This window comes from Felis catus, chromosome X (genome assembly GCF_018350175.1).
Source record: "Felis catus isolate Fca126 chromosome X, F.catus_Fca126_mat1.0, whole genome shotgun sequence".
NCBI lineage: Eukaryota > Metazoa > Chordata > Mammalia > Carnivora > Felidae > Felis > Felis catus.
In genome coordinates this window covers 28120746-28144038 of record NC_058386.1, presented here as the reverse complement: position 1 = coordinate 28144038, position 23293 = coordinate 28120746, and the positions used below count along the sequence as shown (strand labels likewise).

At 35.9% G+C, this 23293-nt stretch overlaps 1 protein-coding gene across 11 annotated transcripts in view; it reads left to right on the top strand.

Annotated features, from left to right (window-relative positions):
- DMD (dystrophin) overlaps positions 1-23293 on the top strand; it is a 2379610-nt gene that overhangs the window by 976831 nt on the left and 1379486 nt on the right. For all 11 annotated transcript variants that reach the window (XM_045050793.1, XM_045050788.1, XM_045050791.1 and 8 more), the window contains 3 exons: positions 49-156; positions 8105-8284; positions 19642-19817. In XM_045050793.1, the coding sequence (XP_044906728.1) occupies positions 49-156; positions 8105-8284; positions 19642-19817 (464 nt within the window). The remainder of the gene's footprint in view (positions 1-48; positions 157-8104; positions 8285-19641; positions 19818-23293) is intronic.

Here is a 23293-nt window from a genome sequence, read left to right as displayed (position 1 = left end):
TCTACTTTAGTAATTATTTATTTTCTTTTTTGGAATTATTTCTTTCAGTGCCTTTTTAGTGCATGGCTTTCAGAAAAAGAAGATGCATTGAACAAGATTCACACAACTGGCTTTAAGGATCAAAGTGAAATGTTATCAAGTCTTCAAAAACTGGCTGTATGTATTTTTTAGTGTTCACAACTTTTTTTTTTTAAAAAAAACAAATAGTTGACAGTAACACCATAATTTGGTCTCTTTATTCTTTCCGATCTTAAACCAAATACTCATTGTTGTGACTTAAATCATAGTCTGTTCAATTATATCATATTGTAAATTTTCTTTAAAATAGGAACAGCTATATTATCTTAGATGACTTGGGCTGCTATAATAAAATACCATAGACTGGGTGACTTAAACAAATATTTATTTCTCACGCGTATGGAAGCTGGGGAGTCCCCGGATCAACCTGCCAGCAGCTTTACTTTTTGGTGAGGACCCTTTTCTGATTTGCATGCTGCACCTTCTTACCTTGTGTTCCCGTGGTAGAAAGAGAGGAAACTTTTGGTGTCTCTTTCCCACGTTTATTTTTTTTAATTTAAATTTTAGTTAACATACAGTGCAATATTGGTTTCAACGGTAGAATTCAATGGTTGATCACTACATACAACACCCTGTGCTCATCACAAGTGCCCTCCTTAATACCTATTGGCCATCTAGCCCATCTCCTATATTTTTTAAATTAATTTTTTAAATTGAGATGTAATTGACATATCACATTACTTTCAGATGTATAGCATAATGATTCAGTGTTTGTATGTATTACAAAATGACCGCCATGATTAGTTAACACCCATCACCTCACCCAGGTACATTCTTTTTCTTGTGGTGAGAACTTTAAAGATCTATCCTCTTAACAACTCTCAGATACACATTATGTTGTTATTATTAACTGTAGTCACCATTCTGCGCATTACATTCCCTATGCTTATTTATTTTATCACTGAAAGTTTGTACCTTTTGATCAACCTTCACCCATTTCCTTCTCTTATAAGGGCATGAGCTCCAACATGAGGTCTCCACCCTTATGATCTCATCTAAACCTAATAACCTCTCGAAGGCCCCACCTCTTACTACCATCACAGTTTATGTAAGTGTGTGAGGGTAGGGTTCAACATCTGAACTTTGTGGGGACACAAACATTCAGTCTATAACATCACACCCACAGACCCCCCCAAATTCATATCTTTCTCACATGCACAATGCATTCATTCTATCTTATGAGCTCCAGAAGTCTTAACTGGTTCCAGAATCGGCTCTGCAGTATAAATTCCAAAGTTTCATCATCATCTAAATCAGATGTGGTAAGACTCCAGGTGCAATTCATCCTGAGGCAGACTTCCTACCTAGCTGTGACACTATGAAACCAGGCAAGTTAAGCGCTCCCAAAATATGTTGATGCGTCAGGCAGAGGACAGACATTCCCCTTCCAAAAATGAGAAAAAGGAAAGAAGGAAGGAGTGACAGGTTCCAAATAGGTCCAAAACACAGCAAAGAAAATTCCATTAGGTCTTAAGCCTCAAGAATAATCCTCTTTGGACTGATGCACTGCCCTCCAGGACCACTGGAGAAGCAGCCTCACCTCCAGGACTCCACAAGTTAGCCTTGTCTGTTCAGTTCCACAGGGCACCACCCATGTGGCCCTCTGCAGCAGCCCTACCCAGTGGCTCTGCTCCTGCCGTACTGGGGAGGGGCATCCTGCCCCGTGGACTGGAGAGGTAGACCCACTCTTTGAAACCCAGGAAGCACTAGCTCTGCTCTCTGGGCCTGTGGTGGGAGTGGTACGTCTTATAACTCGGAATCACCTACATTATTCTTCGCTTTTCTTTAGGAATAGCACATGTTAGACAGCCTTCCTTCATTCTGTCCATTTTTCTCCATTGCTTTTAGTCTCAGCTGGCAGTGTTTCTGTTGGTATAATTCCATCTCTATTCCTGGGTTCTGTTGAGATGGCTGACGAGGTCTCTGGTTCCCACCCACACTAATCTTATCAAGTGGTCAGTCAGACATACCCTTAGTGTTCTCTTCTGAACATATTTTCTCATTCTTTGCAATATGGATAGGCTGAGGATTTGCCACATCTTTAAATTCTAGTGCCTTTATGCCAAATGACTCTTGTTCAATTCATTTCTCTCTTCTCTCATTTTACCATGGGCAAGAGAAATCATGCCACTTTGCTTAGATATCTCCTCAGCTAAATATTCAATTTCATTGCTCACAAGTTCCACCTTCCGCAAAATGCTGGAACATGAACACGATTCAGCCAAGTTGTTTGCCACTTTATAATCAGAATCATCCTTCCTCCAGTTGCCAATAACATCACCCTCATTTTCATCTAAGACCTCATCAGAATGACTTTTGCCATCCATATTTATACTAATATGTTGTCCGTTTTAATTTATGTATTCTCTAAAAACAGGACGCTTTCCAGGTCTCTTTCTCTGAGCCCTCAACAGAATTGCATTTAGGAGTCATTTCACAGCAATCTCAACCTTCTCTAACCTGCACCTTGCAGGTTAGAGCACCTGAGCGCTCTCAGCCTCTACCCATTACTCACTTCCAAAGCTGTATACACATTTGTAGGTATTTGTTACAGTGGTACCCCACTTCTTGGTACCAATTCCTGTCTTAGACATCTCAGACTTCTGTAACAAAATATCACGGACTAGATGGCTTACACGGCAGACATTTATTTCTCACATTTCTGGAAGCTTGGAAGTATGAGATCATGGTGCCAGCAGATTTGGTTCCTGGTAAGGTCCCTTTTCCTGGCTCTTAGCGTCTTTTAGCTGTATCCTCACATAGCAGCAGAATTAGAGGAGGATCCGATGCCTCTTCCTCTTCTTCTAAGGGCACTGATCCCATTGTGGTGCTCTACTCTCTTCTCCTCATCTAAACCCAATTACCTCCCAAAAGCCCATTCTTCTAATATTACCACAGTAGAGGCTTCAGCCCACATTTCATGAATTTTGGAGGAATACGAACATTAATTACATTAGATGTAGGCAGATTGGCAACTATGGTTTTCAAAAAACAATTGTAATTTTGAAAAAAATATACCATCCCTGGAATAAGAATTCAGTTAAAATAAAAAGGTAACACTGAGAAGTACATAGGAATGTTCTGTATAGTTCTAAACAGTATGTGGTTCTAAAGTAATAGTCTAAATTAAATTCTTTGAGAAATCGAAGTATAAGAAGTGATTATCCTCACATAAGGGGCTTATACCTTCATTTGGAAAATTAGAAAAAATATTAAAGCAAACCAGTAGCATTAATTATAAGTGCCTGTGTGTTTTGAAAAATAAGGGAACTTTGGCAATAAAAGAACATCACAGAGGGCTTCAATGAGATATTTTAGTTTGAGTGAAAACGTAGAGGATTAGAAAAGACCTCTAAAGCTTCTCTTCCACTGTGAACTTGATTATTTGGCTGTGTAGTAGAGGGCAGTGTAATATTAAGAGCTTAATTTTTCAAATAAAATATTCCAAAGTTACAATTTCTTCTTGTTGTTTTGATAGAGCGATTCTCTTAAATGCTAACTTGATGTTAACTCTAATATAAAACAAAGGTTTGTTATAAATAACATTTTATAATTTTACCTAAATGAAATGATTTATATCTGTATTGATATTGTATGACATAATTAAATCATTTATTTAAAGCTGATCTTAAATATGTTTCCCCAGTTAAATGTGTATCATTTTCCCAAATATTGATTTGTATCATATATTTTTGCTCCATAGTTACTGACCTTTAGGCTTTTAATTTAAAATTGATTCACAAATATATTGCTTGTCATCACAAGCTAGTTTCTTATGGATGAGAATTCACTCCTCAAAAAAGATATACTTTCTGGAGTCATTTGACCACTAAAGACAAATTTCAGAAAAGTGATCTGTATTTGTATCAAAAGAATGCAAAAATGTCAGTGATGTATTTGTAATTTTGTTCCACAGCTGATGAGGAGCCGCTGAGAACTTGATAGAATTCATATTTGCATTTTTGGAATACTCTTGGGTAGTAAGGAGGCCAGTTAGTGGAACTGAACTAAGTAGCGTTGGGTATGAAAAGGAGGAACTAGACAAGGTTATTTCAGAAGAGGATATTGAGGCCCAGGGGAAAACACACACACACACACACACACACACACGGCATGCATAAGCTATCAAAGACCATTAGTAGCAGAGTCAAATTGAGCACCAAGACATCCAGACTCAGGTCCAGCCCTTTTAAGCTATTTCAGAACTCCTCATATCATTTGGTTCCTTGACAAAAAAAGAACTGTGATCGAGAACCATGATTTCTAACAGTCAAGTGCTACTATGTTGACATTTTTGTGAATAAAAGACTTGACTAACCTCAGGACCATGAAAATGCTCAGTAATTATCCAGTATGATTAAAATTCAAATTATGTCACCTTACTTGTGAACAAAGTGAAAATATGTTTTGTATAAGTCTTACCGTTTGATAGTTTAAGCCAATTAACAAAATCTGACAGCTGGTCTAGAATTTGAGGTAAAATTCCCCTGCTGACTCAGGCAGTGAATAAGAATTTAATGTTCATTAAAATATGTCACAATCTGAGACCCAAAACAGGTACCATCTGTCACCAGTTCCTACTACATACCTAGGTATAGATACAGTGTGCTCAAACTCTTTTATTTATAATCAGTGCAATTTGTTTTTGAAATATTATCACTAATAGCCCATGGGATGTTCTCTTACTTTTCATTTGAGGTGGGAAATGAGGAGTCAAGTATTTCATTTCCTCTTGATCTGTGCTTTTATCCAAACCATGTAGATCTGTTATTTTTCACGGCCAAAACTGATTTTTTATTTGATGTAAACGATCAAAAGCAAAGGAGAGAAGAAACTGTGGCCCTTAGGCGGATTCTAAAACAGAATCAGTTAGGCTATCACAGGAAGGCCCAAATTTAAAAGAAATAGGTTCCTGGGTGAGTTTTCTGTTGCCGTGAGGACCTGTGGTGTTTTCCAGGGAAGGACCACCCTGGGAAGCATGGTGGTCCACAGGCCTAGGGTGTGCAGGGGCTACAGTGGACTGTGGAATTGAGGACAGTCTCAAGTGGCTGCAAGCACACGGCAGGGTTGAAGTACTTACAGTGGCTCAGCAGGTCCCTGCTGATAGTGCTGGTACCAAGACTTGAAACCTCACCTCCTGTTACCAACTAATCCAAGTAGAATCGATGGTTCTCAAGAAGTGTGGTCCCCAGACTGGCAGCATCAGCATCACCTGAGAACTTGTTAGAAATGCAAATTCTTAGGTTCCATCCCAGACCTGTTGACTCAGAGGGCCTGGAAGTTGGGCCCAGAAATCTGCATTTTAGAAAGGCTTCTAGGTGATTCTGATTCCCCCAGGGATTTCCTGGCCTCTTTGTAAGGATACATTCATTTTGCACTTGAAATCATCTTTTAATGACCACATAGAATATGTCTGTTCTGTCTTCTCGGGCAGTTTATCTATCTCTCGTCCCTCTTTACTACTGGCCTAATCCGGTTTATTGACTGTACCTCCCTGCCTGTTTTGGTTATAGGTCCAACTGCTTGGCCTCTTTGCAAATAAAATATATTTCTTCTTTTAAAATCCTGGGTGACCTCTGCCATGTGTAAATTTTCTAGAGCTTCCTTTTTCTTCCTGAGTTTTCCAGAGCTCTGTGGTTCTCTGGCACTCAAACACTTGTAATTAGTTTTTGATAAGCAGAAAGACATCTTTTTTTATACTCTAATAATAAACAGCAGTTAAATCATAGTAATTTAATATGTACACATAAAATGGAAGCATCCAAGTGTTGATAGCCAAGGATAGATGGGAGAAGGTACTTCAATACCATGATTCAGTGCATCCGGCAGCACCTGGATTTCTTGTCTTCTCCCTCTGTTGGGTGTGGTAGGAGAGTCCTTTGGGTAGTGGGAGTTCATGAAGAAAGAGAAAGAAATATTCTCCCAACAAAGGAAACAAACTGAAAACTAACCTGCCATCACCATTTTTAAAACTGTAGATTTAAAATTTACTAGCTAGAAGCTTTGTTTAGTACAGTGCTCTTGTATGGATTTAGGTAAAAATATGTAAATTCAGTAATTCCACAATTTGATTATAATAATGTTTTTACTTCACCTTGAATCCATTTTTTCCTAAAGGTATTCTTTAATGGTGATTTGACTTCCTTTGCCTTTATTTTTGTGATGCTCACCAAGTGTTTCTTCATTGGGCTTAATCTTCACACAGGAGGCTTACTGTCATTTGCCACTAAATCTCTTTGAGTATCCAATTAGTTTTATAGATCATCTAAGAAAAACTCTTTACATGATATGAAGTTGCCCATGAATTTCCAACACAAATTTTTTCCTCTTCTTCAGACATAACTCTCAGTTCCTTGTTCTGAAATGTTTCCAAATCATTGCATATTTAGCTTAAATAATGGCATACCCCTTAGCCTTGTGCATACAGCTATTTAAATTAGCTCTTGAAGCCCTGAGAGAGCCAAAGAGGATTGTATTTACATCTTTATATTTTAAAATGCATGCCTTTAATTCTATCATAACCTTTCCCTCCCCCCCAAAAAAAAACCTGAAATGGCTTATAACAAAACAAATACATGCCAAAAATTAAAAGAAAAAAAAAAGATTAGGATGCCATAAAGGGATTGGAGGAATCTACAAATTCAAATTTGGGTCCCAGCTCTAGACAGGTAGCATAAACTATTGTTTTATTACTAGCCCAAAATGCACTTAAATTTAATGGAGAGCTAACGTGGATTAAACAAACAAAATCAACGTATAAAACCAATGCATTACTAAGTTACTACAGTGAAAGTTTTATTTTGATATGCATCCATCTTATGAATCTTAACTCATTTTGATTTATTGCATTCTTTCAAACTGAGAGAAAACAGTGAAAAAAAACCATAATTGTTGAGGGAAAATTAGAAATGAACTTCCCAACTAGCTTTTATACCTTAAAAGTGGCATGCACTAGGAATCCAGTATAAAGTACACCAGGTGAAGCAGATTCTGAATAAAGGATGAACTCCCAGAGCATTCTTCAGAGCCGTCAGTGCAGGCAGCATGCCAGAATGAGCTACATAAAGTGTCCCTTGCATGGGAGGTGGTGTATTAATTTCTCTGTGTACATGACATGTCAGTTCATTAGCAATTGGTACATCTGTTTCATGATCATTTATTTGCCGTGTGAAATATTAGTTATTCTTAAATTTGCATTTGTTTTGGAAAGACAGGTCTCACTGTTCACTTTATGTTCATTGTACTTGTTGTGGCGAAAAGGAGGGGAAAAGGAGGGGATTATAGCAAAGAAGCTATAAAATAATTGCCTCTTCTTTCTTTTTGTTCTTTGTTGGCAAGCTAAGTCCGGAACTAGTGTTTGGGAACCAGAGATTGGATTTCCCAAAGTGTAGGGTGACCTTAATGGATAAAGTGAAAGAATAAGCTGCCCGGATCTACTGATTTCATATAAGCCACTTTGTTTATTCATTCCATTTCAACCAAAGGGCGTGGGTCACCCTCTATAACTCACAAAAACTTTGAAAATAGGGATGTTATCAAAATTACTCCATAAAACACATATGTACTTAGAAAACATATGAAGTGATTCCAAAGGATTTATATCACGCTCAGTTGCTTATTTCTATTACTTAATGGGCTTTAAAATTCACTTTAGAAGATAATTACTCAGATAGCCAAATGTTAATTGAATAACAGATACTAAAAAAATGTAAAAGTAAACTTCCCTTTGAGTAACACTACTTCTTTACTTGTGAGTTCCTCAAATATTTCTAAGTAGCTCCTAAGTTTCTCTACTAGGTGTTTTTCTACATCTGACTTTTATTTTTCTTTCTCTTCAAGCTTCTTGGGAAGATTATTTGGATTATAATCTTCTACTTAGATTCTTATGGGCTCTTGCTCCTTTGCAGGCATGATTGCAGTCTTTTTGTATCTATGCAAATGAGAAAATACATGCAAAAACAATTTGAACTATACTGTTTTATAAAATGTTACGAGGCTTATTATGTATTCTTTCCTGTTTTAACAGGTTTTAAAAACAGATTTAGAAAAGAAAAAGCAAACCATGGACAAACTCTGTTCACTCAACCAAGATCTTCTTTCAACCCTGAAAAACACATTGGTAGCCCAAAAGATGGAAGCGTGGCTGGACAACTTTGCCCAGCGTTGGGATAATTTAGTCCAAAAACTTGAAAAAAGTTCTGCACAGGTTAGTGATCCTAATTACTTACCCTGTAATGAATCATCTTTGAGATTCTTGAAATCCTCATTCAAGGCAACAGTATTATAACTCTACAAAGGATATCACTGGATTAGTCCTTGCAAAGTAGTCATTTGAATAAAAAATATGGCTTGTCTTGATAGTGGAGAATGTGGGAGAGGTGAAGGAGTGAGTGCTAATTGACTGAACTAGTTCTTGCCTTAGAGTGTAATTCCTTCCAGTTAAGTGGGAATGAGGATCTGAGTGACTTAGAGCAATTGGACCGAGTGCTGGGGACTGTGTCATCACAACCTGACCCTAAATCACAGATTCTAGAACCTTGAGTGCTGTTAGTTGATCCCTACATTTTACATGTGAGAAAAATGAAACGTAGGGAGGAAAAATGAATTGTCCAAGCGAAGTTGGTGGTAGGAGCACGGCTCAGGCCCAGGTCCTTTGATTTTACTGAAGACTCTGTTTTATTAGGATGAGTAAGGATCTGTTCATTGCATGTTCTTTGTGCCATGAACAGTTAAATCATAACACTAACACACAGGCTGTGGATTAGGAAAGCATCTGTGTACCCTTGTAGTGTCATAATGTGGCTTTCTGGTAAGACTTTTAAAAGTTTTGGTAATTTAAAGGAAATGGGATGATTTTAAAGTAGAAACCTTTGTTATCTGATGTTATTAGATGGTGGAATTGTGGGTAGTCATTCAAAATATTAACATTATATATAATAGCATTTAACACATGCCATATTATTTTCCATTATAGAAGCTAACTTTTGCTAATCGGTTGTAGTCCATAGCTCAAAGCACCATTAGCACATCTCTATGAAAGCTATGACCACATTCGGTAGCTTTAGGCATTCATTTCCTTTGTTATGAGACAGTGAAGGGAATTTGTTTTCCTGAGACTTGACATTTGATAAGTGTGAAATGTTTGAAATGTTTGTTGAAAGATGAAATGAAGTTTAAAATATTTCTTCCAGAAATATAATTTAAGAAAATGTTACCAGGCAATGTATACGATTTTCAGTCACAGTTGAACTTTCCTTTTGAAATTAAATTCATACTTAAAATTTTAAATTTGAAGGAGTGTACATTGTAATCATTTCCCACGCAGTCATTGGGCATTAATAAAAATTCCATGTGTTTTCCAGTGAATATATTTTTAGCATTTGCTTGAATGAGTAGTGATTTTATAACCATGTCATAATTCTTCTTACTATATATGATCTGGCCATGGCTAGTTTGCATTAGCACTGGAATTTATGTAATAAATATGTGAGACATGAGAACATTTGACACTTTTTAAATCAACAATGATATCATTCCAATATGTACCCATTGGTTCCGTAGATTATTGGTGCTATAAAATGGTCGGTTACCATGTTAAGAAGGATTGGCATTACCTTATAAAGAAAACTGTTTAGAAATGCATCCCTTTAAAGGGTTACGTTTATGGAGATGTAACTGTTAACAGTAGGTCATGTTCTTGTTCACTTGTATTATATCTAGTGCTTTTTAAACTTGAGTCTGCATAATAATCACCTGGGAAACTGATTAAAATGCATAGTCCTAGATTGCATGCTCAGAAAATCTCACTTAGTAAACCAGTAATCTGCATGCAGCCTTTGATAGTCTGCAGACCATATTTTTACTAAACACTGAGTTAACAAGACAGTGACACATTGAGCAATACCCACGTTGTGGTTTACTTCCACAGTGCTGCCTGAAATGGGGAAATTGGAGACCTTTCTGTGACTGCAGTATTTAAATATACTTATCTCTTTGGAATGAGCCTACTTTCTAAAAAAAATGTTGTGCATATCATCAAAATGTTACTGATTTGTTATTCTAGTTGGTAAAAAACCTTAGCAACCTTGTTTTTAATGGCCTAAAATTATAAGACTACTGCCTATGGTACTTATTCACCTTCCTGTTTTTGAAATTTTCAAAACCTATAATAAAAAACCACTAGTTCTGGTTCATACAGTTCTTTATAAAATGATGTCCAATACACAGTACAGCATGTATCCACTGTATTTGCCAATAAAATAAAATCACAGACATGAAAGCATTTTGGAGGAAAAAAAAACACTGGTGTTCTTGATATATAGGGCATACTGTTCAGTGAGTCTGGAGGGCTTTTTGTGATTCACTATGTTTTATTTTTTTATTTTTATTTTCAAACATTTATGCACTACTATACCAGATCGTAAGCAGATACATAGACTTATATTAGGCAGGTTGCTTTTTGGAACACTAAGCTTCAGCTTTTCTACAGTTCGATTTCTGGTTTTGTTCATTGCGCGCCCCCCCCCCCCCCCCCCCCGCCAAAGTAACTATCATAGGCCCAGTCCAAATCACTGCTGAGGTGAGTTGGGAGTCTAAGGAAGATAAAAATGAAGGTACCCGAGGACAGAGGAATTGAAACGGAGATAGAGCGAGCCATGAACTAGTATCTTATAACTAAAAAAGCCCTTGAATTTCTTCCTTGCATGTAAAATTGAACTTGATTGAAAGAACATGGGAAGACGTCCAAGAATGTTGAGGGTAAGGTTGTGACTTTGAAGAACAAAGCTCTCTTGTATGCACATTTTCCAGCATGTTTGCAGGAGTAGAGATGTTGTGAGAATCAGTCCCATTAATGACATGATATACTTAGTCTTCTAAAAATCCTTTTTAGAATTAGTTTAAGGAATGAGGAAAATCTGGTAATGGTTAAAATCCAGTAGGATATAGGAATTGTGACTGAGGTGACCGGGTATCCAATCGTGGTCACATTAAAGGACATGTGTGCCCGAATGTTTGAGTGCTATTCAGGTCAAAGCTTTGAGGGATTTTGACCTTAAGAAATAGTAGCATGGCAAGAGATCAAAATATGAAGAAAAAAATCAACTGTGAGGCTGTTCTCTTGCATTTCAAAGTCAGGGCTGGCTTGACTAATGCCTGGACACAAGCTCAGGACGCTTAAGTTGATAAAAAAGGTGGCGTAAGAAAATAGAAATACTTTCTGTTCCCCAAAGTTAGGAAGAATAATAACCCTTGCTATGTGAATGCTTAAGATGAGAAAAGACAACAAATCAAATAAACTCTGGATTGACTTATTTAAGCACTCAAATGACCCTCTGTGTTCTCTACATTTTTTTTATAAATGTGCTTGTTGAAATTTAGTTTTTTTTTTCTAAATGCTGTAACACTGATGAATGTATTTTTATCTTGATTATAATTAGGGAATATGATAGTCAGAAGTTCATTATAGTTAATACTTTAAACTTACATATAATTTTAGTGATTTGAAACATTTTTCCCCATTTAACTGAAATCATACATACCTCGGAAAGGGCATAATAGTCATGTACTTTATAATGTATTATGGTAGTTTAAGTTAAACTTGGCATTAGGTGTTTAAATGTAACAATATATCTAAACGAGTCCAAAAGTTCCTTAGTTTTATCATTTTTTTAGCAGAGTAAATTATCTTCTTTGCCAAAAGTAAGGGATATTTTATGACACATATAAGTTTATACATCTCATTCCCATTTTGTGAATATTTTGCTGTATTTCTTTTGACCATTTTTGCAATGTTCTGAACTATAAGCGCAAATATCTTAAAGATAAAATGAATATACCTAGGATTTTCCTCTCTTTGAACATGAGAGTACATGTTTATGCTGTTATTTCTGTATCTGTAGTTACAGATGCCCAAACAGAGTAAGTGATCATTATGTATGTATATATCTATTCTATAACATTTGTCTCCTGCTGGGAGTTTTAAAACTCTTGCCAGACATATGAATAGTGTAAAACGTGGTTGAACATAATAAGCCAGTATTTTTAAGAATACCAGAAATGCAAATGGGGCATTCAAAAGTATTAAGATTAACATTTCTCTATTTACTTTTTTTTTTAGTTCATTCTCATTTTTTAGAGATCCCTCTTTTTATTCTCCACAAAATATTTTACATGCACATTCTGACTGTGCCCACTCTCAAGGCATTGTTTTGTAAATCTATTGATACTTAAGATGTAGTTACAATTGGCTTGCCTCTCTTCTTTTTGCCAATGATTTTAATACACAACACTCTAAGGCCTTTCCATTGACAACCCTTTTCATTGGTTCCTGAAAGTTCTCTAAGCCTCATCAACCTGACGCCAGTTTAAAAAATGGTTTTATAAAACCTAGAATTAAAATAAAATCCTTCACTTATTTTAGGTTTCTATCTTATTCAAGAACTACCTGAATTCATAGACTAACCATCTTGAATTTTAGTTAATTGTTTAGGTTAACAGTTATATCAGAAAACTTCCAAGTTACAGCTCAAATAACTTTGGAAATGAACTGTATTCTTTTCCTACCTCTAACTAAAGTAGGTGTTTGAGAATTGCCCTTGTCTATCAGTGTAATAGTTACTATGTTATAAATTCGTTGTCTACAATAACATGATGTAGGCACTGAAAATTTAAGAGACAAGAGCTGAGTTAACTTTTGGAATCTCTCATTACTTCTTTATAAAAAGGGAAGTTTGGGCTAGGAAGATTTCCATAACAGTATCCTTCCAGTTCTAAATGCATATGATATGTTTCTCTTTGTTTGAAATTTTATATAAAACTCTGGAGTAATTAGTGAAGAATTTCCAACTATCTCGGCTATATCAGTCTCACTGTCAGCTGGAAGATGATAATGAAAATACACTTCTCATCCTGTAAAAGAAGACTGACTTCTGAAATGAGTATATTTCACTCATCAGGAGTATGTGATTAAGATACATTGAAAATAAAATAATCAGTATCTATATGATATATTTATTCTTTACAGACAATAAATGAAATACCACATAAAGAAAACATAAGTTTTTGTCTCAGTGTATACTTGATCATCTGCATCCCTAGTTAAAGAAGGTGTTTCATTACTTCATGTCAGGTGGATCAGAAAAAATAAATTTCATTGCTCCTTGAATTTTTGCAGATGCACTTAATTCACACATTTGCTCAAAATCAGTGTTTAATATGAATCCTGAATCCAACACGAGTCTCTTCTTTCTGATAATTTGTACAAAATATAATATGAAGTGAGGGATAAAATACATGAAATTGAACAGTTTTATAGAATAAGCCTTCTTAATTATTATATATTTTATTTCAAATAGAAATACTTCTTTTTTTGATGTCTTTTGAATATAGATTGTAAGTATTCTCATGATTCCAATGTTTTATCTTTTCAAGATGTTCTATTGCCTTATTATCAGTATCAGAACAAGACCGTAATTAATAATAAAATTTAGGGGTGCCTGGGTGGCTCAGTCGGTTGGGTGTCCGACGTCATCTCAGGTCATGATCTCACATTTCATGGGTTCAAGCCCCGTGTAGGGCTCTGTGCTGACAGCTTAGAGCCTGGAGCCTGCTTCAGATTCTGTGTCTCCCCCTCTCTCTCTGCCTTTCCCCTGCTCACGTTCTGTCTGTCTGTCAGTCTGTCTCTCAAAAATAAATAAAAGTTAAAAATAAATAAATAAATAAATAAATAAATAAATAAATAAATAAATAAAATTTAGTTATCATACCACTCTCAAGAACTTTGGTACTCCTTTTATACTCCCCTTAGCCATGGTAATTCCTCTGTACTTGTTCATGGGAGAGAGGATTCTATAACCTTTTGATTAGTCACTCAGCCTCCTTTATGAGCACCTGATATTTTTTACCCCAGGTTTCTCACAAAGTTCAACATGTAAAATTCTTTCTGTTGCTTAGAATTGTAAATCCTCACACCATCAGATATTTGAGCCTTGTGCTCCTATGCCTGTGGAGATGGTTTTAAGCCTGGCTCGTAATTATGTGCTAAAGCTATTGCTATGTTTATGCAGTATATTTTAAACTGTAGAACTGCAGTTCTTCCATACCTATTAAAAGTCATTTGATCACTGTAAAGTAATGTATGTAAAAATTACACAGCAAAAAACTCTGTTCCACAGTTGTCAACCTGATTATAATTTTTAAAATTCCAGGTATTGAAGTTGTTTGATTTTCCCCAAATTTAATTCGAGTTTATCAGGAGCTGAAAGGCATTAAAAGATTGTCATATGCCATTGTGTGCATTTTCAGTCTTCTTCTGACTTTATATATGCACGTGTGTATATATAAACACACACTTAAAGGAAAATCACCATTCAGAAATGTGAGCAGGTATAGCAGCAAGTGAACATTGACACTTGGATTTACATTTCTGTTCTGCCACTTACAAGCTGTGTCTGCCTCGAACTTTTACCTCTTATCTGTAAAATGGCAATAATATTATTATTTAGTCTTAGAGCCATGAAGTAATGACAGCCACCATTTAATAAGCCTTCATTGCACGTACTTTTCTAAGTATTTTCAATATGATAATGAATGCAAAGCACTTAGCATAGTGCGTGGGACATGCAAAGACCTTTGTAATTGGTAGGTGTTATACGCATTAGTATTTTAATAATAATGAAGATGACATGCTAAAGTAGATAACTGATTCTTCGTAACTTGAATTTTTTTAGTAAGTTTCTTTAACTGTTCAAATAGTAGAATATTTCCTAATGCAAGAAGTAGAACTCTGCAACCCCAAAGAACTTATAAAGGCAAGAATATTTAAATAATTACATGGAAGAATCAAAGATGCAATTAAGAATACAGCCAAAAAAACCCCAGCACCAACAGAGTTAATTTAAAATGTGAGAGCAGGTGGTAAGTACAACTAGTTGCCCCTAAGAAACCAGAAAAAAGTGGTTGAAATGTTTCCTTTCATTGTATCCCCTTTTATATTCTTTAAATATGCTTGAATATACATACATTTCCCATCCAAATGTGCATTTTAGACAAATGGAAGAGAAGTTGGCAAGAATTTTATTGTTTGAGAGTAGTTTGATTCCTCCAGAACTACCAAAACTGTACAACCTAACTGCAAGATGTATGCCCTAAGACTATCAAGAGGCTGGGCAAATGCTCTTCCAGTTTTTCTCACAGGAGGAAAATGTAACTTTTGGAAATTAACACATGTCACCTTATGAGTGAGAAGTTTCAGTAGAGAATTTTTTTTTAATTTTCTATGAACATTTAGAAAAGATAGCGGTTATTACTAATAGGTATCGAGAAAACTTTCTGTGTTCAGACATTACATAACTTAATTCTTGAAACTAAGACTTGGCTACATAATTTTGGGGGCCCAGTGGAAAATGAAAATGCAGGGCTTCTTATTCAAATATTATCGAGAATGTCAATAGTGTGGCAGCAGAGCATGAAACGAAGCCTGGGGTTCTTTGAGTGAAAGGACCTGGGTGACGCCATAAGTTGCCTGGCATGAGGGTGGTGTTGTTTGCAGCAGCCTTGTGAGACATCTGTTGCCATTCCTATTATTTATATGAAGAAAAGAAGGCAAGAGTCTGAGACACAAATGAGCCTACACTAAATGCTATCATATGTCAACTGTGGACCTGGTGTTTGAGAATTGTGAGACCTGGCTCAAAGACCCCCACTTTTAATCGCTGTAAGAAGTCTAAACGAACTCTTTGCCATTTTTACTAGCTGATTAACTGACAGATCAAGGAAATACTATTTAAAAACGAATACATTTTATTTGCATGACGACATTTGGAAGTCATTTTCAATATACTAATAATCAAAATGGAAGTGTGTGGGGGATGGGTGAAATAAGTAAAGAGGATTAAGAGTATACTTAAATTGATGAATACTGAGGAATGTACAGAATTGTTGATTCATTATACCGTACACCTGAAACTAATGTAACACTGTATGTTAATTGAGCAAAAAAATGAGGAAAGGTGACTGAATAAGAATTTAGTTAGGTACACTCAATGTTTGTTGAATATAATGCAAACTATGTTATATTCTAATTTTGACCCTGCTCTACTCAGCATTTTAATGGAGACCTTAAGTCATTCTTATTAGATTTTTATTTGTCCTGATGTTTAGTTGTTTTAATGTATTTGGATGACATAATTCCATAGTTCTAAAGATACATGGGAATGATAGACTTAAAACAACAATTTGAACAGAAAAGTTCTGAAATTTTTCTCTGCCTGCAGAAGCAACATTTAGCAGAAAATGTTTTATTGTAGAAAGTTGGAAAAAAGAATATAGAAATATATAGTCTACGGTTGAAATTACCTGTGCTTTCTCTGCCAAAACATAATCACTGATAGTTATATTTTGCATTCTTCACTCGGTACTATAATGTAAACAGTTTCCAATGACATTGAAAATGTTTGGCACATGTACAATAACTCCATCACATGCCTGTCCTGTAATTTCTTGAAGCTAGTGCCTCCAGACATTAAGTTTTTTTCTGTTTTACCATTACGCTGATCCTATGAACAGGGACAAGTGTTACATGCAGCCTATAGCATCAAATACATTTAAATATGAGGCTATTGGCTGAGGGAAATTTGCTTATGAACACTTAAGAAGAAACTACCTTGATTACTGGATGTTTAGTGCATGTAATTAGTTTGCATACTTGTATTTTTCATGTGGCACACACTTGTCTCACAATTGTTTGTGTGTTTGTCACCTTCACTACTATGCTGTAAGATCACTAAAAATCGAGATTCCATTTTATGCATTTCTGAATGTTCCGTAGTGATACATTTAGACTATATGTTGGAATTTAATTAAAACGTGATTCAGCTGCTGAGCAACTCATATAATTTTAGTTTGCCTTAATTACATAGGAGGTCCAAAGCTAAGAAACCTAAGTTTAGGAGCACCAATCGGATTAAATCTAACTCTAGCCCATACCTGGTATTTTAAAACTTGGAAATAAGATTTATCAGAGTCATGATTATCAGTCTTCACATCTTTAAGACTGTCAGATAGGAGCAATACTCAGCTTCCTCTATGTCGGTTCAGGGTTCAAAACAAGCTTTAAATGAACCAAGTCATAATAAGACAGGCTTCCATTAGGTGTAAAACTTTGCTAATGGAAAAATTTGCTACCATATTCAGGAAGGAGTTGTCTCCTTCTGGGAATAGTAAATCCTATAGTAAGTGTAAGGTTATACTAAATGACCTCCATAATCCCTTCCTCTCTGTGTTTCTAATGATTCTAACACATAATTAAGTGTTTACAGTCAATAAACTAAAAGTCATGGGGGAAACGTAGTAGTTGACCTTGTGGTTTTTATTTGATTATATGGCTAGGTTTTGAAAGTTATTATTAATTTGTCATATATAACAAATAATATCCTATGGCTACAGGGTCAGTGCACCATTGTTGTTGTTGTTGTTGTTTTCATCCTGAAGGAAATGGAGGAATATTTCCAATTATAGTAATGATTATAGTGTAGAACAATTGCAGGTTTGTGTCTCACTATTAATTCATTAAATAGATTATTTTTTCTTTCTTAGCAGGTTTGCCATATTCCTAAATGCCTTTTCATAGTATGTGTTGTTGCCATTTCTCTTTAACCTCCCCTCCATGGGTACATCTATCCAGTTTAATAAGTATCAATGAGAAGATATTATAACTTTATAGAAATTAACTCCATAGCCAGATATTCAGTAGCACAAATGTTTCACAACATTAGATACAACTGTAAACAGTAGGTTTGCATTTTCAGAATTTCTGCATTCTGGTACCTAACATAAAATTAAAATTTCCCCCGAACAGTATTCCCTTCAAGCCATCATTGTATACAAAAAAATTTGCTCGTGGTTAAAAAATACTATTCTGAAATAATGAAATACTCTTGGAATCCTCCTCAAAAACTACATTTTTTATTTATTAAAGGTAAACTTAATTTGATTATGTAATGATCATTTTGTGTTGAGTGCAGGTAGGTTTGAGGTTATATTTTAAGCATTTCTTGACAGCTGTGTTACTTTCTGCCTCCATTTTGGTGTAACGTGTCAACGGACTGTATAAGTATTGTTTGAGGCTCAATGATGGATTCTAAATCATGAATTCATGGAGATCTTAAGATAAAACCAGTGCTTGACACATGCGTAAACTCAGTATTTCTTAATGTCCTTTAAAAAAACAAACAAACAAGCAAAAAAAACAAAACAAAAAAAACTAGCCTACCGAAATGGAAGTCTCTAAGTCCTTGACATATGGAAGGGCAGCATTTCTAAAATGTATTTGTCAAAACCAATTTTTACACAAGACATTGTGACAAAAGATTTCATTACATCACTGACAATTGCCTCTTTGGAACCTGCAATAAGAAGATCCTGAGGCTTCCCTGATTTCCTCCCATTGAAGGTATCAGTCATGTGTGAGGTAGGGAGGTTATCCCAGACCCTTTCCATACCTCTTGGCATGGTCAGGAAAATTAGTCAAACTGATTTGAGCTCAGTCAGATCCCTAGCTCTGTGCACGTCAAGTACCTATAAATGGGTCTAATGAAGGCCTCTTTTGGTCTCCCTGTACATTGATCTTCCAAATGATTTAGATTACTAGAAGAGTAATAATGATTGACATCTCAACAGGTAACTATTCAGTTCTAATCACAGGAGGACTGTGTGAGAGGGAGTTGGTGGTGAGTGTCTCCCCATTGCACAGCTCATCTGGTATTGCCCATTTACTGAGGTGATGGCTTCTCATCAGTTGGATCACAAACCATATTATTCCAAACAGTGGTGATCTCCACTTAATAGATGGTTTTTTAAAAGTCTAAACACAAAGTTAGTGTGCTTCTAAACCAAGAAGTATCTTTAATGCTAACGGTGGAAACTCAAATATTTTAAGTTACTAATTAAACAAGGGTAGTATGCTTTTTAGCTTAAATATGCTTTTGGACTAGTAGGTACTTTATGTTAACCTTTTTTTTTGTAGTCTTAAAGGGTATTTCACTTATTTGATTAAAAAGTCATTTATTGTCAAGTTCAAATAATTTTGTCTAAAAAGGTGTGGATGATAGCTAATTAGTATATATGATAACTAAATATGCATTCACCATACTAATAAGCATCTGTGGTATGCTAAGGCAATGAAGTTGGTGCTGGTCTACCTTATAAAATTTATATTAATGTGGTAAGTACTTTAAACAGTACGTTTAATTAACTGTCGGAGTGAAACCCTACATTTTTCTCCTTTGCCCGCCCCCCCCTTTATTTCCCATAGCTTGACCAATCAATTGAAGAGACGCTAAGTTTACTTCTGGTTTTGAGATTACTTCCCTTTGTGATTTAACTCAACATAAGTTAAGTCACATAAAACAATTTGATTTGGGTTCAATATGGTGCTATTTTGATCTGAAGGTCAATTTACCAACAGGCAGGGACAGTTTCTCATTATTTTCCTTTGCCGCTCCGTGCAGTCTTTACTGAAGTCTTTCAAGCAATGTGTGACCTCTGTTTCAATACTTCTCCTAGATTTCACAGGCTGTCCCCACCACTCAGCCATCACTAACACAGACAACTGTAATGGAAACGGTAACTATGGTGACCACGAGGGAGCAAATTCTGGTAAAGCATGCCCAAGAGGAACTGCCACCACCACCTCCCCAAAAGAAGAGGCAGATTATTGTGGATTCCGAAATTAGGAAAAGGTGAGAGGCTCTTACTCATGGCTTTATCCTGAAGCAAAAAGTAATTGTTAGGCAGGAAAACTCATTTATAGCTGTTGGATGGTAGTGCGTTTATTTAAACAATATTTCTAGAAGCCTCAGGTGCCTGTAATGTCAGTTAAGTTAGAAAAATTGTGAAGTGAATTTTAAAATTTGCCCCAGGAATCGGCATCCTAACAAAAGCTTAATGCTTAATGGAAATATTGTTTTCCTGGATTAAAAGAAGAAACCACGGGTGATGAACTGCCACAGACTCATTTTATCCTGAGGTTTTCCCCCCTTATGAAGAGTCTGTTTGTTCAGTGCCTACTTTTGCATTACGTGTCTTTTCTTCCAGTAATGGAAAGTACATTTTCATGAAGAAGAAGTACACCTATAATAGACAAGATCCATTCTGCTAGTTTATGAGAACATAATGTCTCAATCTGCACATCCTAAATCAGGAGTAATTACAGAATAGATTTCCTGTTCTTTGATATTTATAAAGTCTTATCTTGAAGGTGTTAGAATTTTTAACTTGTCTTTTGGTGGATATTTGCAACTAGACGTTGTAGATAAGTTAGGTATTATGTACATCCTTGGGTATATTAAAATGATGAGAATAAAATTTCATAAATGCAGAACTACCATGAAAGTCATAAAAGGGTACAGTTTCTTTTTCTTTCCAATTATTATCATTCTAAGATTAAGAAAGAACATTAAAATCTGCCTTATGTTTCTTAGCAGCATATGTTTAGGAATGCGTGGAACACTTGACATTAGAATTTATGTATACAAGGGTATAGAAGTATGAGAAGAAGAACACATACCTAAAAATAGCATGTCAGATGTTCTAGACAAAGGAAAAAAAAAAACACCTAGAGAAGTTACTCAAGTACATTATTTGGGACTTTCAATACTTCTCTTTTAATCCGTGATTTGTAACCTGCTGTCATAATTCCCTCAGTGAACTGCTAGGCTTTTCTCCCTGGTTGTATCTGCGTGGCTGGGTGAATCCTCTCATCCAATGGTCAGCAAACTAAAGCCAGTTGACTAGGTCCACCTTACTTCCAGTTTTTGTATGGCTCATGAGCTAAGAATTCTTTTTATATTTTGAAATGGTTGAAAATGATCAAAAGAAGGATATTTTGTGACATGTGACAATACTGTGAAATTCAGGTGACAGTGTCCATAAATAAGGTTTTATTGAAACACAGCCACAGTCATTTATATATACATCATCTGTGGTTGCTTTAACATTACAAAGGCAGGGTTGGGTGATTACCACAGAGACTATATGGCCCACAAAGCGTAAAATATTTACTATCTGGCCTCTCACAGAAGAAGTTTGCTGACCCTCATTCCAGTTAAATGGTTCTTTGAATCTTTAAGCATTAGCATTCTATTTGGGGCAACAGCTTTCAAGGATCTACTCCTAATAGTAGCTGAAAATTTAACATTGATGGAAAAAAAAACATAATGGCAGAAACAAATCTGTAAAGCTTTTAATGAACCTGCATTTTATGAACCTAATAGCATGGGTATTAATTTCACGTCATGTGAAACATGTGTCTCCAGACAGTGCTTAGTGGAGGCATGGATTTACGGATCCTTTGCGACAACTCAACAGCTCTTCACCAATTTTCTAAGCAGAGCAGTGTGGAAACCTAGTTGTCTTACCCTCCTAATGTGTTCAACATTCTACTAATACAGAAATCAGCAGAACAAGTTGATTCATGTCCGTCTCTCTCTTGGCTCCTGCCAAGTATATTCTTGGCTTCTGTTTGGTGAATGTTATTTGGTTAAAGAAAATAAGTTCTGATTGCTTTTTGTTTTCAGGAAAGTGTGGCTAGTGGTGAAATATTTTGTCTCCTAAATTCTGTTCGCATCTTATCCTCTCAGCAGTTTTTATAAGTGCCTGAAATAAGATGACCAATTGGGACCCTAAAGAATATATTACTTAAATAAAAGCTAACACTTACCGATGATTTTATTGTGTGCTCAGTGCTAGATTAAATGCTTTATCTGCATAGCATGTTTATTCTTCGCGGTTACCCTACAAGATAAGTATGGCTAATATTACTATTATACACTGCTATAGAATATCTGAGCCAGGATCTCAACTGAGGTAGCGTACTACAGAAGCTAGACTGGGTAGGAATATGTTTCTTCAGTAGATAAATGATTAACGTGATCTTACGTCTTGGTTTCCCTAAATCCATCCCAGGTTATATGTTTTGTGATATCATAATTATATGTAAGACCAACTTTCACTGTCAAATATGTGCAGATATGGACAGTACAATAAGATGGATGCTTTATATAAGATTCTAGATCAATAAATTTGTACTGAACAAAGAGCAGAAACACGTAAACATTTAGGACGGTTAAATTCAATAAGTGATTGGGGTGCCTGTGTGGCTCAGTCAGTTAGGCGTCTGACTTTGGCTCAGGTCATGATCTCACAGCTTGTGGGTTCAAGCCTTCTGTCGGGCTCTGTGCTGACAGCTCAGAGCCTGGAACCTGCTTCGGATTCTGTGTCTCCCTCTGTCTCTCTGCCCCTCCCCCACTCACACACACTCTCTCTCTCTCAAAAAATAAACATTTAAAAAACTTTAAAAAAACAAAAAAAAAACAATAACTGATAATTGTCTACAGGATGACAGCTGCTTAAGAGAGTGTAATGGTTCTAGTTGCATCATACAAACATGACTGAAAACTTCATGATAGCTCATGCCTGTCTCTCGTCCCATGTGAGAACCACTAGCACTTAACTGTCAAGACGGTAGTCTTGACAATCTTTTGAATGCTCATCTTTTAAAAATGACCTCCTTTTTCATTTTCTCTGACACACAACTAGTTCTGCACCTACCACTGGCTTGTTTTGTACCTTTGCCTAATTACTATTGTAGCATCTCATAAATGCATGTGTTTTGCTTTTTTGATTTCATTTGAATTACTTCTTTATGTTGATTCAAGTCTGGCACTAAGTGAATGACCCTGAGATCTTACTTACAGCTCCATATCTGACTCTCTCCCCTAAATTTCATGTTTATATCTTTATTTTATTTTTTTTTAATGTTTATTTATTTTTGAGAGACAGGGCAATGCAACATGAGTGGGGGAGAGGGAGAGAGACACACACACCCAGAAATCCGAAATAGGCTCCAAGCTCTGAGCCGTCAGCACAGAGCCTGATGTGGGGCTCAAACTCACAGAGCTGTGAGATCATGACCTTAGCCGAAGTCGGACACTTAACCGACGGAGGCACCCAGGCCCTCTCATGTTTATATCTTTAAAACTATGTACTTTACTTGTGCATCTAGTCAGTGTGTCAGTATTTTTTAATCAAATGCAAACCATTGTTGCCTCTGTTTATTTAACTACACCAACTTTTACATTGTGCAAATATTTTACTTCTTAAAATTTCTTGCCTGTATGTCCAAAGGAGTGGCCAATACTGGGAAAAACATGGACTT